The sequence below is a fragment of the Aulonocara sp. 'chitande type north' Nkhata Bay genome, linkage group LG22 (genome assembly GCF_057382095.1).
Source record: "Aulonocara sp. 'chitande type north' Nkhata Bay isolate Kocher_YH1m ecotype deep benthic linkage group LG22, A_spYH_male_GT1.1, whole genome shotgun sequence".
NCBI classification, from domain to species: domain Eukaryota; kingdom Metazoa; phylum Chordata; class Actinopteri; order Cichliformes; family Cichlidae; genus Aulonocara; species Aulonocara sp. 'chitande type north' Nkhata Bay.
The window spans coordinates 23525857-23543935 of record NC_141364.1 but is presented as its reverse complement, the minus strand read 5'-3'; the positions used below and the strand labels follow the sequence as shown (position 1 = coordinate 23543935).

General features: G+C 39.2%; 2 protein-coding genes across 3 annotated transcripts; both read right to left on the bottom strand.

Moving 5' to 3' along the window:
• Positions 1 to 1614: 1614 nt before the first annotated feature.
• nup42 (nucleoporin 42) lies at positions 1615 to 5513 on the bottom strand. Its single transcript, XM_086280826.1, has 7 exons — positions 5247 to 5513; positions 4141 to 4435; positions 3945 to 4033; positions 3782 to 3858; positions 3019 to 3105; positions 2566 to 2668; positions 1615 to 2334 (listed from the first exon to the last, which is right to left on the bottom strand). Exons 1-7 carry the CDS (start codon positions 5416 to 5418, stop codon positions 1823 to 1825), a joined length of 1335 nt encoding a protein of 444 aa, XP_086136952.1. The 5' UTR covers positions 5419 to 5513; the 3' UTR covers positions 1615 to 1822.
• A 989-nt stretch (positions 5514 to 6502) lies between these two features.
• Positions 6503 to 17075, bottom strand: LOC147304244 (gasdermin-E-like). 2 transcript variants are annotated; one of them, XM_086280991.1, is made up of 10 exons: positions 16906 to 17075; positions 15413 to 15648; positions 15109 to 15301; positions 14694 to 14871; positions 12137 to 12257; positions 10082 to 10231; positions 9625 to 9746; positions 9290 to 9410; positions 9105 to 9175; positions 6503 to 8565 (listed from the first exon to the last, which is right to left on the bottom strand). In XM_086280991.1, the coding sequence occupies exons 2-10, from the start codon at positions 15618 to 15620 to the stop codon at positions 8338 to 8340; spliced, it is 1392 nt and encodes a 463-aa protein (XP_086137117.1). In that variant the 5' UTR covers positions 15621 to 15648; positions 16906 to 17075; the 3' UTR covers positions 6503 to 8337. The 2 variants fall into 2 exon arrangements, with proteins under 2 accessions (XP_086137117.1, XP_086137116.1); XM_086280990.1 differs by having other exon boundaries at positions 9105 to 9410.
• Between the last annotated feature and the right edge of the window lie 1004 nt (positions 17076 to 18079).

Here is an 18079-nt window from a genome sequence, read left to right as displayed (position 1 = left end):
GGCAGAAGTCATAATTCAAAGGGCTGCTACACAGCCGGGGCATGCAGTCTAAAGGAGGGCATCAACCAGACAGACAGCTCCTGTTTCCCTCTTATCGATAGGTGTGTTAAATATATTAAAGCACCATATACTGTGTACATCTGGTTCGTGTTGCTGAAGTCAGGGCACAGTCAATTGGATTACAGTGCACGCTGTGTTGTTTAAGCAGTGATTTCACAGGAGGGTTGGGAAGGGAGGACTGAAGGAGCATATGGACTCAAGTCTTGACGCTGTATTTCCATCATTTTAAATGTAGGGTCCCTCTTGGGGAATATTTAATGATCCATGGGAGGAAAGGAGGGTACGCATGTGTGTTAAGATTACGCACAACTGGTCAGACGAGCAATCCCACATCATCACTGAGGTGATGTATCTGAGAGTGAGTAAATGATACCAATGAAACCCCGTGCGTTTCTGTGTGTGTATTCAGGTATCCACAGACTCATCCCCTCACTCATGCATACCCTACGTAAACACAAGCAATGCTATCGATTTGATGCCGTAGCAAACCTGCTTATTTGGTGTGGGGTGGGGTAACAAACACTCACAAGCGCCCTTATTTATCAGTTAGATTGCTTTAAAAGTCACAGGACAGCAATACAAACACATTTCAGCGGCACGAGGGAGCAAGTGCCTTTTCATGAGAGCGTGTCTTTTTCAGTCGTTCATTAATCAGCTGAATTATTTATAATCTTCTAGCAGGGGGTGGGTGGGAGTTTACTGCTGAGGGACAGAGGAGCAGGAGAGAAAATGACTGTGTTGCACACTGTTGCTCACAGTTAATGTTCAGTATTTATAAGAACACAAAATTTGTATTAATTATATCTACAAGGCCTTTTTGACCTGGCTGTAAAACACGGACACACAAACGCAGGCAAACACGAAACCCAGCTTCACCTCCGACTGAAGCTACGCACTCCCCGTCAGCTGAAAATATGCTCGAGTCAGCAGAGGTAGAGCCCCCTCAGCAGAATGGTTTATTGCTGTCACATGGATCACTCTTGCTGTCCCACCATTTGCTCAGCACCTAATAAATACATTCTGAACAGCTTATTTATTCTCTGTCATTTGGAAGCTGCCTCACTTTGCTCTCTGTTAGCAGAAATCTGGTGTGAATAAATGTTTGTTTTTGGTTTCCAGGCCTTGATTTTGTTGTTTTATCACATTACATTGCAAGGGAAAAGTAGCCTGAAGTTAAAAAGTACTTCTAGGTTAAAACACAAGTACACTTAAATGCAGAAAAAATAACAATAATAATAAAGAAAAAAAAACCCTCATGGACAGCTTGTATTGTGACACCACCTTCTGACTGACACATGTAATTACAGCAAGAATTCCTATCCCATGAAACCTTAAATGAAATACATTTATTTACCTTTAGCCCAACACACAGATAATCTCAAATTTACTCCACATAAAGTTCAAGAAGCTGATTTGCTGAATTTTGCATGTTTGATCATTAAAAATTAAAATAAACCTTTAAAAGATTTTTTCCCCATCAACTTTTCTTGCTGTACCCTTAGGTACTTAAAAGGGGAAAAAAAATCAACAAATTAAAACCCATGCAACCTAAAATCGTTCAAAAATAGAACTTTTTATGACAAAAGATAGCTCGAAAGTACACAGCACACTTCCAAACTGAGTTTTCTCCACCTACACCGAGGAGAAGTGTGTGGATGTCAGCCACATCTTCAAAATTACTTGCACGGAAAAGGTTTAAAGCTTAAAGTTTACACAAAATTATAGTTTTTAGTTTAATAATCTACCCATATTCTCCACAGTATCACACCACTAGCAGGTTAGAAGGGGGGGGCTTCAGTGGAATCTGTCCCAGAGTGAATTTCTTAGCCTTGAACTGACTCAGTTCCTCTTCGGTCAGTTTACTCTCAGGGGAAAACAGACTATCTGACGCCCCTTCGGCAGACCCAGTTCCTGAAGTGGGCTGAGTGGCTGCTGCCCCAAATCCTCCACTTGTCTGCCCAAAAAGACTGCTGCTTCCTGTTGTCGCAGGGGCTCCAACCCCGAAACTGCTGCTTGCTCCAGTGGGGAAACTAAATCCAGAGGCAGATCCAAATCCTGACGCAGGTGCTGGTTTGTCCGTGGTGGTAGAGGCGAAGGAGAAACTTGAAGCTGAAGGTGTAGAGGAGGACGCAGTGCCGAACCCAGAGGGAGGCTGTGTGGGAGCTGCTAAGATGTCACCAAAACCTGTTGAAGATGACTGTGTGGCTGCAGAGCCAAATCCACTATTTGAAGCAGAAAAGCTGAAACCGCTGGCCTGGGCTGGTGCACCAAAATCTGCAGGAACAGAAGGACTTAGAGTTATCATGGAGTGATGGATAATTTTATAAAATACCTTTTATTATGAAATTCTGAAAACCTATACTTTGATTAATTTAGTGCTAAAATACTAAACTACATGCAGTCTCTGTAAAATCTGCTCAAGCATCATAACTCATTAGAAATGGGAAGTACCTTCAAAAAAAGAAAGACAGTTTATGATTCAATGAAGAAATCGTTAATCTTTACCTTTGCTTCCAAAGCTGGAGATTGAGGATCCAAATCCAGTTGCTGTTGTCGAACCAAACCCACCTGAAGATCCCTGAGGTGCGGCACCATTTAATTCTGCAAGCTGCAATGAAAACAAATGAAGTAAAAAAAGAAAAAAAAAAAACCCACTGAATTAAAAGCCCCAAAACAGACAGGAGCAATGCTAGTGTCAAATCAGAACGTCAGCATTAAATCTAAACCAGGTGTTCGATACGTTCAAAGAGTAGAAGGAAACTTTATTAAACGAAAATGTATTCTGACATTTCCATTGCTGCACACTGCTGACATGCACACCTAATGGCAAAAATCTAAACACATCTTCTCAGTGCTGTTTGGTTTTCACGTCTCATTAGGGACCAGTTATGGACTCTGGAATTGTAACAAATGATCTAAAGTTGGGAAGCGATGTTTGTGAGGATCTGTGTGTCTTACCAGTGCCGCACGAGTGGCTGGATTCATAATCTTCAATTCCTGGACTCTGTTTTTCCACTGACTGAGCAGCTGATTGATGCCATTCATCTAAGCACAGACAAGAGGAATTTCTTATACTCTTAGAAATACTTAAACACATTTAACCTTTTGCCTTCCGATATTAAATTAGAGCTTGATTATAATAATCAAGCCCATGTAACAAAAAGACTTGGGGCCATGCTTCTATCCACGACGAAGATGTGATACCGCGGAAGCACTAGCTGGTAGTCGGGCCGTACGCGTGTCTTTGTGGATTATGTTCAACTGCACTAAGTCCGCTTGTAGTCGAAAAACAAACAGGCAAACATTTATTTCCACAGTTTTGAAATACAGTGATCCGTTTGAATGTTCCTGTACACTGCAAACACAGTAAGAAACTGTTTTTCTCCACAGCTAGTTAAAGCCCCCGTAGCTCCACACTGCCCGTCGCGAACGTTCCCCCCGTGCACAGTTACCGTGTGTTAAAGGAACAGTACGTAAAAATTAAATAAGGCAAGAAAATGCAATTTAACTGTAAATCTTACGCTAAAGAAATTATAAAGTAAAAACTGAAATTCCCCATTATCTTACACTTATCCTTATCCAAAATGATTCAAATTATTAACAAATATACACTCTGTGCAATCTGAGTAAACTAAGAGATGATTAGACCTTTATCCTATACAAGATGAATACTGACCCAAAGCCAAACAGACATGACATTACTAAGGAACACTACACTTACGTAGCCCTGCAGATCTCCTGAAGGTCTTGTGGAGTAGTATTCCAGCCGGAGCTCTTCAGGGGAGAGGTCAGTGAAACCTGTAGTCAAAACATAGGAAACATGTTCAGGTCCAGTGTTTCAGTTTTTAAAAATATACATTTAAAATGAAAAATCTCATACACACCAGATACAAGTGTCTTGAAGCTATAATAACACGAGAATCCCCACTGGCCAGACTTCTCCCAAACATCCATGTCCATCTGAATAACTTCCCTGGATAACAAATATGACAATGATTTCCTTACGACTGATAAAAAAAATTTGTTAAAAAAAAAAAAAAAAAAAAAAAAAGAACATTATGTTTTCTCATAAAGACTCACAGTTTTTTGTCGTCGTCTTCATCACCAACTGTTCCTCCCGCTGGCCTTCCTCCCCCCCTGCTTCCCCTGTCAAAGGTGCTGGGAGTATTAAGAGCTGAAAATCTGTTTTGACTTGAGAAACTAAAGTCGGAGCTCTTCACATTTTCTCTTCGCCCTCCACCACCACCACCTCCTCCTCCCCCTCCCCCACCTCCTCCATGACCCCAGTCGTCACTTCCGTGAGAAGAGAAGGATGAAGGCTGGATGTAGTTTCCTTTTTGCTGGGAAGGATTCACCCAGACTCTGTTTCCAAACCCTGGAATCAAAATACAAACCAGTGTCACAAAGCATTACAAATTGTGTAAAATACACTCCATAGTGCATCATCATTATTAACCAATTTTAATCCTTGTTTAAATCACTTTATTAGCTCTCTGGATAGCTTTATCCTCAACTTTCTGCTTTACTGAAAGCTGGTTGTCTGCTTTACATTCATTTATTTGATAACCACCATGAGGTCTCATGAAGTGGTAACATGAAATGAAATTGCTGTTGTTTAGCACACACCTGACCTTTGTAAAATATGTATTTGTTTCTAGTATAACTGCATTGGAAAAGAAACTACGACACAGTAACATTACCCATCCCTCCTATACTAAATGTGCATTCATGTGGCTTCAGAATAACAGGAAAACCTCTTCTGTGATGCCCATTCAAGTTTGGGAAAAATAAAAAAATAAAAAACCCATATGCCAAGTTGTTGACATACTTAAAACTTAACAGAGTTGATATTTTTGACTGGGCCCCGTGCTATGAAGTGAATTCAACATACTCAGGCTACCCTTCCATTTCTAAATAAGCTAGCATGACGGGGACACACCCCAGTAAGAAGTGAACCACAGTTGAAAATCCAGGGTTAACTCCATGGTTAAGTTACCTAGATAAGCACAATCTCAGCCCACTGTTCAAATACCCTACCCACGAAGCAAACTTAATTTGCCTACAATTCAGTGGAACAGTAAAGGAAGGCTAACAAAAGCTAGCTAAGAGAGCGAAAACATCACACGAAGAATGCTAAAGAAACTGAAAGTACGTTTAGATGAATGTTAACTTATCAAAGACGTTACCTCCACCTCCACTTCTGGGCTGTTGCTGACCAGAGGAGCGGTTGCTGTAGTTGTTGTTATATCCTCCACCACCTCCTCCTCCTCCTCCTCTGCTTCCTCCTCTTGGGTGCTCATTCCAACATTTTTCGCCGTAACGACAGCGGCCCTGAAGAAAGAAGTTGCACACAGGCATTTCCAAAAGGTGCTAAAGGCGTCTTTTAGAGCGCAAAAACACCACTTCCACTCGGCAATATTTTCTGGCCGTGTCTGAACTGCGGTCGCACGAGATTTACGTCACCACTCGTCCCACGTGGTCTTTTTTTTCGGGTGGGATTCTTTTTTTTTTTTTAATTTCTTTACCAGATAATTTCTCTATCAGATATTTTTTAATTTTAACAAAAGTTATATAATAATATAAAATAATAATATTAATAACAAGAAATTAAATAATCATATTAAATTAAAAACACATTTTATTTCATTTTTTGTAATTTAACCTTTACCAAAGGAAAAACAAATCTGTATTTTTATTTTATTTTATTTGACCAAAATGTAAGGAGAAGAAACTACAGATACCTGAAAATTGTAGTAGTATTAGTATTTGTACTTGGTAAAGTATGGTAAAGTCCTTGGTAAATGTTGTTAAATAATGTCACAACTACTAATAACTCACTCAGCTACTAACTTATAAGATCTTATTAAACATGACTCAGCTAAAATAATCACTTCTAAAATGTAAATTACAGCTACAGCATGATGTGTAATAATGTTAAAGTTAAAAGTGATTTAATGTTTGTAAGACCTTAGAATATTTAATCATTATTAAATATTTGCACAAACTCTGACTAAAATCCAAGATACACCTTTCATCACGCCTTTGTGGTTTGGAATCTCAGAGTTGGAGAAACTTTTTGAACCTATGAAAAAAAGCACACTGAAGATGTCAAACACTTTCTTACCTACAGTTTGTAGCTGTCAGTAAATAGTAACCTTAAAAGCTATGGTGGAACTATAAGAAAGTTACGGTGCTTACTGTAATGTAAAAAAAATAAGTAAACACTAATTTAAGATAATTAGAAATGGTGTAAATAATCTGTATCGATACCTCACTGATACACAGCGACTACACCACACTCGTTCTTAATTTCCAAAAATGTAAATGTAAAAGATGATCATTTATAGTTTTCAATACAGAAATCCCCCAATGCACTACTTTCTCTAAACGTGTACAATAAAATGTAGCTTGCATCACATTTATTTTTCTATGGAGGACACAATTCACAGAAAATATAAAAGTTTTATTTTTGCTTTCCGTGTTATCAAAATGATATACTTTGATACAGACAACTACATGCAAAACACTTTCTTTGAAAGCCCAGTAATATAGTCTTTCTTAACAATAAATTAGAAAGTAAGTACCAGTAAGGTCATGAGAAAAGGAATGTCATAAAAACATATAGTTCATATATGAAAACACACGATCTTCTTAATAAAAGCTCTACTTTTTAAAAATGTCAATACTGTATTTTATAGTGTAGCTTGTTTTAACAAAGTCTGGTCTTCAAGAGAATATTAAAAATAAAGCTTTCTTTAAGTAAAAAAAAAAGTTTAATGCTATTTTGATTATTAAGATGAGCAGCAATACAATGCCGTACCATTTAAAATTAAAAATCCTTGCATGAATTGGCATGTAGCATGTTTTTCACCACATAGATATGGAAAGGCTAGTTATTTTACATACCATAGGCATGGAACAAACTTCAATTTTTTTATGTTAATTGAAAAGCTTAAAATTGCAGAAGTGTAGAGCTGCCAGCCAGGCAAAAGAAAAACAGAGCTATATTACGTTATGACATGAAAAATCTAAAAATATACTTTTGTTGTTTGTTACATATATTTTAATGTTAGTACAATATCCTTTTTTACGTTTGAATAACATAATATCACGTTATTACAATATACATAATTATCACGTTTGTACAATATAATATTTATATTGTACGAACGTAAACGGTTTTTTGTTATAACGTGATAATTATGTTTATTGTAATAACATGATATTATGTTGTTCAAATGTGAAAGATATATTGTACAAACATATAAAGTATATTGTTAGATCAATAAACGTTTCACGTTATAATGTGATATAGCTCTATTTTTCTTTTCCCTGGGTGGCAGCTCAACGCTTCTGTATAAAATCATCAACATGTAAACATTTCTTGAGCTGAGAAATTTGAACTACCTTTAGCTTAATCGCCTTTCAAGTGATCCCTGGTTAGTAAATTTTCTAAACGATGAGATTTACTAAAAAATTTAAAAAAAACTGTGTACCAAAAACTAGCAGATAAGAACGTCTGGATTGAACTTGTAGGACAGATTACTGTAAGGCAGTTGTCTCGAACTCAAGTCCTCCAGGGCCGCTGTCCTGAAATGTTTCCATGTGTCCCTGTTGCAACACACATGAATACATCATTAGCAAGACTCTATAGAAACAATTCAGCCATGTGATTCATGTTACAGTAGCTCATGAGTGAATGAACCTGGTGCAATAAAAGTACTTTTAGAAGTGCATTTTTCCAAACACTTATACTTGAGTAGGGTTATGGGTTGCCACTTCAGCATGCAATCAAGTTCTATACTCTTGCTAATGACCTACTAATTTTATTCGGGTGTGTTGCAACAGGGACACATGTAAAAGTTTCAGGACACCAGCCCTCAAGGACTGGAGTTCGAGACCCCTGCTAAGGTGTCTAATCAAACTCTGTGAAAAGTAAGAAAATGAAACAATATATCATATCAGGGCTTCCCCACAATATATCAAATCCTCCTTCAATTAATCACTATCTATCAATATATATTTCTTTTTTTCAAAATACATGTTATACAATGTTTGTTTTAGATAATAAAAACATATTTATGAAAAAAAAAATTTCCCCTGCTCTGTAATAAATCTAAAGCAATGTTTTAAAAGTAATAATGATAATAATATGAAAAAGTCTTGTAACAAACGATAGCAAGCTTACATGTAATAAGATTTTAAAATAAAAAAAGAAATGGTGCAAATACAATCAATAAAAAAGGAGAGGGAGTGCACACTCAGGCACTACAACTATTAAAGTGCATTGCAGAGCAAACACAATCCATGGATGCTGAGGAAGAGGACCACTGGTAGGACTCCTGCATTATCTCTGGTTTCCATCCACAGGAGGTCAGCGTCTCTTCTTAGCATCACACTGGCGGAGGAAAGTAACTGCTCTGCCAGCTGAAAGGCCTGGTTATCCTGCAGCAGGGCAGGAAGAGACTGAATGTTGAGAACATCGCTGCTCTTTAGCTTGCACACCTGGGGAGATAGGTAGGTGGATCAGTGGACAAGTTTTTTGTTGCAAAATGTTGGTTTACAGATTCGAATTCTACTTTCCTCAAAGAACTAAAATAAAGAAAGATGAAATGGTTTAATAAATACTATAAATTTATGTCATAACATTAGATATAGAGCTAAAACCTCATAATTGGTTGTAGTTAGCTTAGCATAGCTAGCCTGGTTAAAGCAGCCACCAGAAAGTCACAAGGAATTTTGGGGGGTAAAAAATACATAAAGTAGAAATATTATTATTAATTGAACTTTAGAAGGTCAGATAGGTGTGTATTTTGACACCTCTGGAACAGAGATAGGCTAGCTAGTTCCCCGTTTATACTAAGCTAAACAGGTGCTTGTCATGTTTAGAGATGTAAAATTTATTTTTAATACATAGTTTTCTTTTGTGTGTGAGTGTGTTCTACGTAAATATTGAATTATTGAAATAACTCAACCACCAATGTACTAATCATGGTACCAATCATTACCAACAATGTGTACTAAACTGAAACAAGTTAGCTAACCAGCATGTTGAAAGCCTGCAGAAAGTCAGGAGCGCTCTTGCTCAGAAGTTCCAGAGTTTCTTTGGGCAACTCTATAAAAACATTAAACAGAACACATGATGAGGTTAAACCCACTAAAAAAAAAAAAAAAATCTGCAGCACTGCTTTGTATGCTGAGCTTTTTTTTGTCTGTAACTTCCTCTTACCTTCCATGGCACTGACCAACAGGTGCGCTGCATTTAGGGTGCTTTCAGTGGGACTCTCTGCACTGGGCTGCTCTTCTTTTGGGGTCCCATTGTGTATTTCATTGCTACACAAATCTTCAAGCTGACATAGAAAAAGGGCTTCAGATTAGAAGGAAAAATAAACATTTTGGGATGCTGTGGTTACACATTTATTCACACAACCGCAAGACAGACTATTTTAGCCGACTGGCTAGTGGTCACCACGAAGATAAGATAAGATAAGATAAGATAACCTTTATTAGTCCCACACGTGGGAAATTTGTTTTGGTCTACAGGGCATTACCAGTTTCACTCACCACAAGCTGCAGATATGACAGAGCAGCACTGTCATTCAGAGTTTCTTGGAGCTTCTTGAATAAAGCCCATTGGGTCGGCTGGGGGAGCTTTGCCAGAGGAGAAAGGACTTTTTCCTGCGATTCTGCAACAAACCAGAAGATACTGTTTGTTTATTATCGATTATTATAACCATGTGACTGCTGTTCTTTCATATTGTCATAATCATTTTTTTAGGTATTACAGCTAGTTTTAGTGGCAGTGTTTACTACTGAGGAAAGTCAGCTCAGCTATAATGTTTGAGAATAAACCACAAAATGCAACGGCATAGGCAACGTTTCAGTGAGACGGATAAAATAACAGTTGTATTTGGGACAAAAAGGAACCTTCCTCGGTTTGCCATAAGTCTACTGTGTTTCATTTGTTATATTTTTTTCCATCAACAAGTAATTGTGTGAATGTATGAATGAAGGGACAAACCATTATGAAGTGCAATAAGGGGGGCTTTCTGTGGAACCTTCTGCTCGTTGCACTTTCTATCCACTGTGTCGAAGCAATCATCAGAAGGCCAGGACCTCGAGATGGAGTCTGACTCAAAGCCTCCAATTGCACCAGGTTGTAGACATATGTCTGAAAAATACAGAAAACATCATAAACACATGGGCAAACACATATCACACACAAATGTTATCTGATTATTGAGTGTGTAAACAGAAGAACTTACTGTTGCTATTCTATCCTCTAACCATGTTTGGCTATCTATCACTAACACTTCTATTCCCAACATTTTATTTTCCCTTTCAAAGCATCTAAGTCAAGAAGAATAACTGCTCTTTATAGTGCGGCTTCCATGTATGGGTGTAATATAGTGTGTCCTATCTGATACACACATACACACACACATAGCAGCAGCAAAATGGCTGGACAGGAGATGGTAAACTGAGATAAAACTAGAAAAATTTACATTTCCTGCGAAAATGCTGTGTGGATGCCTTAACGCTGAAGTTGTCTGCTGAAAAAGCTGAAAAAGTTGAAAACTTGCAAAAAGTTATATGGCGGTGAAGAAACTGAAAATTCTGCTGAAAACAGGTGAAGAAGCAGAAAATTTTTGCTGAAAAGTGGTGAAAAGCCAAAAATTCTACTGAAAGGGGTAAAGACGGAGAAATTTTTGCTGGCCCTCCTGGTCTCAAGGCGGCTACTCATCTCACTGAGCCAAACTTATTCTCACAAAGAAGAGGTGGAGAGCCTGACAAATCTGCTGAAATGAGCAGGAGCTGCTGAGAATTGTGCTGATAAGAGGTGAAAAGGCTGAAAACTTTGCAGAAGAGGTGAATAAGCAGAATTTGGGCTGAAAAGAGGTTAATGAGCAGAATTTCTGCTGAAAAAAGTTTTTTTCTGAAAACAGTAGAAAAAACTGAAAAATTTGCTGAAAAGGGGTGAAAAGGCTGAAATTTGTGTTGAAAAGAGTTAAAAAAGTTTAACTGTTAACTTAAAGAAATGTTACCATAAGCGGGATTTGAACCCGGGCCTCCCAGTCTGAGAACGGCATCTCATCTCACTGAGCTAAAACACAGGTCAACCTGGCGAGGAAAATCAGTGACCCCACTGACAATGTGGAAGAAATGGGCAAAAAATATTGCAAAAAAATTTTTCAATATCTCAAAAGTATAGAAGTTATGAGCACCAAAAGTCATAGGACCCATTAGCAGAAACAGCAGAATTTTTAAAAGTTTGAACAGTGAAAATTGGCTGAAAACTGAGGGAGTAGTTAAGTGCCAAAAAACGTACGGAAGCAACTAGATTATAGTGGAATAAAGAATAAAGAGAAACAGGAACTCAATAGTGTGGATGCCTTTGAGGCATCCACACAATAAAAGATTACCCTCTTCATAAGTAGATGGCAGCTACACGTGTTACTATAATTACAACAACACCTGACGAGCATGTACACCCTCATTAACCTCTCCTGTCTCTAACAGCAGTACAATACCTGTAAGCGAGCATTTCATCCGTGGCAGGGGAAATGGCCAGAGGACAAAAAGACTGATAAGACTGTTGATTGAATACAACCTGCATCATTGCTTCATTGTTGTAAATACTACCGCTGCCATCTTGGAGGCTGCTGTAGGATAGTTGTCGGAAGCTCACCTGGGCATTCCAGGCAATATAAGCTAGCCCCAAGAGGAAACTAAAAAAATGAAGCCAACATGGAGTCCCAGTTTCTAAAGTTGCACTTGAGGCTAGTTCCAAACATGAGTCAATCCCTATAGACTGCCATTATAATCACACAAATATCAGCAGGGTAACTTCAGGCCATTGAAGCAAACACCTATGTGTGTTTAATCAAAGCAGAGACCGTAGAAAAGCTATGATATCCATTTAAAACCTTTGCCACACACAGCAGCAGTTTTTCAGTGATTTGGTTGTATGCTTGATAAGTGAGATCACACCAGAATGTTAAAGTGATATTGTCATTCTCACGTTCATAACCACACATGTGGTTTACCACACACACTCTCACTCACACACACTCACAGTATTGTCCGTCTTTTTTAACCTCCAGTTCCAGGATGCTGTACGCGATGACTGTACCAGAGGGGATCTCCACAGAAACATCGCTGTCTATCTCAATGCTGTTGCTGTCCTTCACACACACCTGGGAGCACACATATACAGGGAGTGCAGAATTATTAGGCAAGTTGTATTTTTGAGGAATAATGTTATTATTGAACAACAACCATGTTCTCAATGAACCCAAAAAACTCATTAATATCAAAGCTGAATGTTTTTGGAAGTAGTTTTTAGTTTGTTTTTAGTTTTAGCTATTTTAGGGGGATATCTGTGTGTGCAGGTGACTATTACTGTGCATAATTATTAGGCAACTTAACAAAAAACAAATATATACCCATCCATCCATCCATTCGCTTCCGCTTATCCTTTTCAGGGTCGCGGGGGGCGCTGGAGCCTATCCCAGCTGTCATAGGGCGAAAGGCGGGGTACACCCTGGACAGGTCGCCAGTCTGTTGCAGGGCTCAAATATATACCCATTTCAATTATTTATTTTTACCAGTGAAACCAATATAACATCTCCACATTCACAAATATACATTTCTTTTTCTTTTTTTTTTCTTTTTTTTTTTAAAGAATCACGGTGTTGCAATGGCCCAGTCAAAGTCCGGACCTTAACCGGATTGAAATGCTGTGGTGGGACTTCAAAAGAGCTGTGCAAAATGAAATGAAGCAATGTTGTAGGCCAGAATTCCTTCACAGAAACATGAGCAACTGGTAACGTGTCTCACGGTGTTGTGGAGACAACTTGATAACTTGTGATATACAAGCTATTAAATCATGCAAAATATGCAGTTTTTTACAGACAAGAAGGAGAACAAGAAAAACAATGGTCTACTATCTGTAAGAGGTTATATAATTCCTTTAAATATTTAATATTTTAGACATAAATTTCCAAAAGCAATTATTATTTTACAATAAGAGGAAGAAGTGAAGCAATGCAAGGCAGTGATACTGACTAAACTCCAGTTGCTTCTCCTGAACACAGATTACGAGATATTTGTCGAGTTATGACATTAATGTTTGCACAGCATTTACCACTCAGAGGGCAATATACATTTCTGACATTCAAAAACAAAACAAAAACAAATCAGCGACCAATATAGCCACCTTCCTTTGCAAGGACACTCAAAAGCCTGCCATCCATGGATTATGTCAGTGTTTTGATCTGTTCACCATCAACATTGCGTGCAGCAGCAACCACAGCCTCCCAGACACTGTTCAGAGAGGTGTACTGTTTTCCCTCCTTGTAAATCTCACATTTGATGATGGACCACAGGTTCTCAATGGGGTTCAGATCAGGTGAACAAGGTGGCCATGTCATTAGTTTTTCTTCTTTTATACCCTTTCTTGCCAGCCACGCTGTGGAGTACTTGGACGCGTGTGATGGAGCATTGTCCTGCATGAAAATCATGTTTTTCTTGAAGGATGCAGACTTCTTCCTGTACCACTGCTTGAAGAAGGTGTCTTCCAGAAACTGGCAGTAGGACTGGGAGTTGAGCTTGACTCCATCCTCAACCCGAGAAGGCCCCACAAGCTCATCTTTCATGATACCAGCCCAAACCAGTACTCCACCTCCACCTTGCTGGCGTCTGAGTCGGACTGGCGCTCTCTGCCCTTTACCAATCCAGCCACGGGCCCATCCATCTGGCCCATCAAGACTCACTCTCATTTCATCAGTCCATAAAACCTTAGAAAAACCAGTCTTGAGATATTTCTTGGCCCAGTCTTGACGTTTCAGCTTGTGTGTCTTGTTCAGTGGTGGTCGTCTGTCAGCCTTTCTTACCTTGGCCATGTCTCTGAGTATTGCACACCTTGTGCTTTTGGGCACTCCAGTCATGTTGCAGCTCTGAAATATGGCCAAACTGGTGGCAAGTGGCATCTTGGCAGCTGCACGCTTGACTTTTCTCAGTTCATGGGCAGTTATTTTGCGCCTTGGTTTTTCCACACGCTTCTTGCGACCCTGTTGACTATTTTGAATGAAACGCTTGATTGTTCGATTATCACGCTTCAGAAGCTTTGCAATTTTGAGACTGCTGCATCCCTCTGCAAGATATCTCACTATTTTTGACTTTTCTGAGCCTGTCAAGTCCTTCTTTTGACCCATTTTGCCAAAGGAAAGGGAGTTGCCTAATAATTATGCACACCTGATATAGGGTGTTGATGTCATTAGACCACACCCCTTCTCATTACAGAGATGCACATCACCTAATATGCTTAATTGGTAGTAGGCTTTCGAGCCTATACAGCTTGGAGTAAGACAACATGCATGAAGAGGATGATGTGGACAAAATACTCATTTGCCTAATAATTCTGCACTCCCTGTACACACACATATAGGATTGATTAGAGGAAGGCTGACTGATTTCTTTTTTTCTTATATTTTGGGGGGTGCATAAACAGAATTTCACAAATTTATGGCGATCAAACTACAAAATAAGACATATGCTGATAATAATTTACCTGATAGAATTATTGAAAACTCTCATGGCATCATGACTAAAAAAGCTTTTAAGAGGCCTACCTTAACCGAACTCCCCAGCATGCCAACCAGCCCGAGCACCCCTTGAAAGGTGCACTCTTCCACTTTTGTCTGGGTGATGGAACAGGGGCTGGTGGTGAAGATCCTCTCCTTCACTAGCCCCACCACCTCAGCCCGCTTCTCTATCTGCCTCACCAGCACGTGCTGCATGTCCACCGACCTGATATGAAGAGAAGCTGGTGTTAATGGTTTGAGACAGACTGATTGACAAATGGAAAATGACACCACGCCGCTGTGGTCTGAGGTGTTTAGCATGTGATGCCTGAAGTCCACATTTATAAGGAGTTCATTACATCACCATTGATGACCTCATCTCCTTAATCTTTGATTACAACCTGTATATGTGAAAGCAGTTTTTAAAAATAAAATAAAAAGCTTTTAAAATATTACATCATACCTGTTGTCCGAGTCAAGTAATAGCTTCTTCACATTCACCTCCTCTTTCTTCAGCTGGCCAAAACATGACTGGAGCTTGGTAGTGCCACGCCCCTCCAGTCTGATACTTGCAGAGCCGGCTTCGGGGCCCAGATCACTAGCAAGTTTAGCTCCATATGTCCCCTTGTAGGTCAAGAATTCTGACTCTGACACTCCTGCAAAAACACAAGGTGTTACCCCGATATCAGCTTTGTTGAAATGTGTCTGGGAACTCACATGCACGACATTTTTCCTGTAACAACTTAAGTTTGAATCTGCACACCTACCCGGGATGAGCTCCTTGTCACCCAGCAACAAGTCGCCGAGAGTGAAATCTGTTGGTTGGTACCTGGGTCTCTGCCAAAACCAGCGCTTGCGTTTGATCACGAGGGCCATGGGAACCAGTTTGTGAGAGTCATTTACTCGAGAGACGTGGATGAGAAGTCCTTCGGGGTCAATCTCACGGACGAAGTTGGCAGTGGCCTTGGAAAACATGACTCCAGAAGACGAGCACCACAGACAGCTGGAAGAGAAAGAAATTAAAGGTTTCAGCTTGGGCTTAATTTCTCTCCAACAGCAACCCTAATGTGTTTTATTTAAATATCTAAACAACTGTAGGTGATTTCCAGTTGGTATTCTCTCCAGCTCTCTACCCTTGATTGTTTATGAGTGACTGAGAGGCCTGTGTGTGTGTGTGTGTGGGGGGGGGGTTAACCCCCAAATAGCAAGAAATCAGTGACTCATCGGACATAGAGGAAGTCCCCTGGATGTTAGGATACAACTTTAACAACAAAAACATGAGTGCACACAGACACCAAGGTCCACTAATACTGCAGTCTCAGTTTTCATTGTTTAAATATTCACAATATTTGGATGTACAATAAAGAGGGGAGGGGAGTTTGGAGGAGAAGGCTGCGCAGCATTAGATGGTAGAGGAATGTTACATAAAAGAAGATGATGGAGCTCAGGCTTTTGAAAACTATCCTCATGAATAAAATGTAAGAATGTTCAACTTCGCCATTGAAGATTAAGGCAAACTAACCATGACTTGACATAGATTCACTGTGTTGAGTCACTTGGGTTAAATTATTAAGCAGCTGCCGTAATGTCACCTGGGACTGTCCTTTAACCCCAAACTCGCACTGTAAAAGCTCACATTCTGAATATTTCATGTTTCTTTTGTTTAGTGTGTTCTGAACCAAGGAAACAAGGGGCATAAAAGGAATAACTGTCACATGCAGTAGATAGATAGATAGATAGATAGATAGATAGATAGATAGATAGATAGATAGATAGATAGATAGATAGATAGATAGATAGATAGATAGATAGATAGATAGATAGATAGATAGATAGATAGATAGATAGATAGATAGATAGATAGATAGATAGATTTTCTATAGTAATGTAATGTGTCGATGAGCATAATCAGACGCTTTAGGTTGCTAAAGTTGGACTCTGACAGTCCTGTTTTCGGCTCAGGCTCCACGACCACCCCCATACACACGTGTGCCAGCCCATTTCCCGGCAGCCCACTTTTTCCAGTTCAAGCTTTCAAGCTACAGTAGCTGGGGCCGCGCACGAGCTGGCGTAATGAGTGAGGTCAATTGCGCACGAGCCTCAAGACGCATGACTTGGATGAATTTAAAGGGAGCCGGAGACTCAAAAATACTTTGACTGCAAAATAACAACACAGGTTGGGACAGTGAAACCATTCTTAGTCTCGTCATCGCACAGAAACACAGACTGACACGCAGTAGCCAATAAATAAAGTTTTTACCTTTCTCAGAGTTGACAGTCAGTAACGAAATGTGACCGATGATGACGTAAAAAATAAAATCCAAAAGTAGTCCTTTGGCTTTCTAAGTGAAAGTTCACACACAGCTATTTGAGCAAATGACGAAACTGTGAAGCAAATCCCCGAAAGACAGCACTGTCCGGGAGAAGCTACAGGCGAGTGCTGAGAGGACTGTATAGCCAACCCTAACCCTAACAGAAGACCGCCTCCTGGAGTTAATTCTGATCATATGAGCACACTGGGACGTGTATCTGTGTGTGTATCTGTGTGTCCGTTTCGGGACATGAGCAGATTTGCCTGTTTGAACTTATTAATATTATTCATTCATATGTGATGAGTAATCTTTAAAACGGATGTCTTTTTCAGCAAAAGTTCATTCAGCAGCCAAACCACATCTTTCCTCACAACACAACCATTGAGGTGGTCAAGCAATTTTAAGTCTTTATTTATTTATTTAAAATGAGCTAGAACATTAAGCTCAAAAAGATAATTTAAAAAAATAATAAATGAACTCATATTTAAAGGATACGAGAAAGTTTCGTGTATTTAGTCTCTGTGTTTTCATTCAGGTCGTCTGTTTTCCTCCCTCTAAGTAACTTCAGGTTTAAAGTCTTTCATGAGTCTGTTCAGGTCATGTTCATTTTTCGTGTTTTCTCTTCATAGTTCCTCGCATGTACCTCTTCAGAATCATGTTCACTTTTGTCATAGTCATCACAGTTTATGTTTTCCCAGTTTAGGTTTTAGTTTTAGTTCTCACCCCCTGTTCACCTTGCTTTGTTTTTGTATTCATGTTTTTTCAGCCTAATAAACGGCTCGCCTTTTGTTTAAAGTCAGTTCTGTCTCCTTTTGGGTGTGCATTTGGGCCCTCCATCTCACTCCAACACAGTCTACTTCCGCGGACCGTGACATATGGTACTATAACAGGCTCTGTGATCAGGAGGTTTAAAGTTCATAAAAGTAATTTTCATGTTCATTAGTGAAAATGTAGATGCATGAAAGTAGTTTAACCTTTAGTGCCTCTACAATTTCTTAATAATATTGGGGGAAATTATTTTTTAAAAAAGAAGAAGAAACCACAGGGAGGAAAAACAGCTTAGTAAAAAACAGGAGGTGAAACACAAATATACCTGTTCACAAAAAGATGATGGTGATTGTT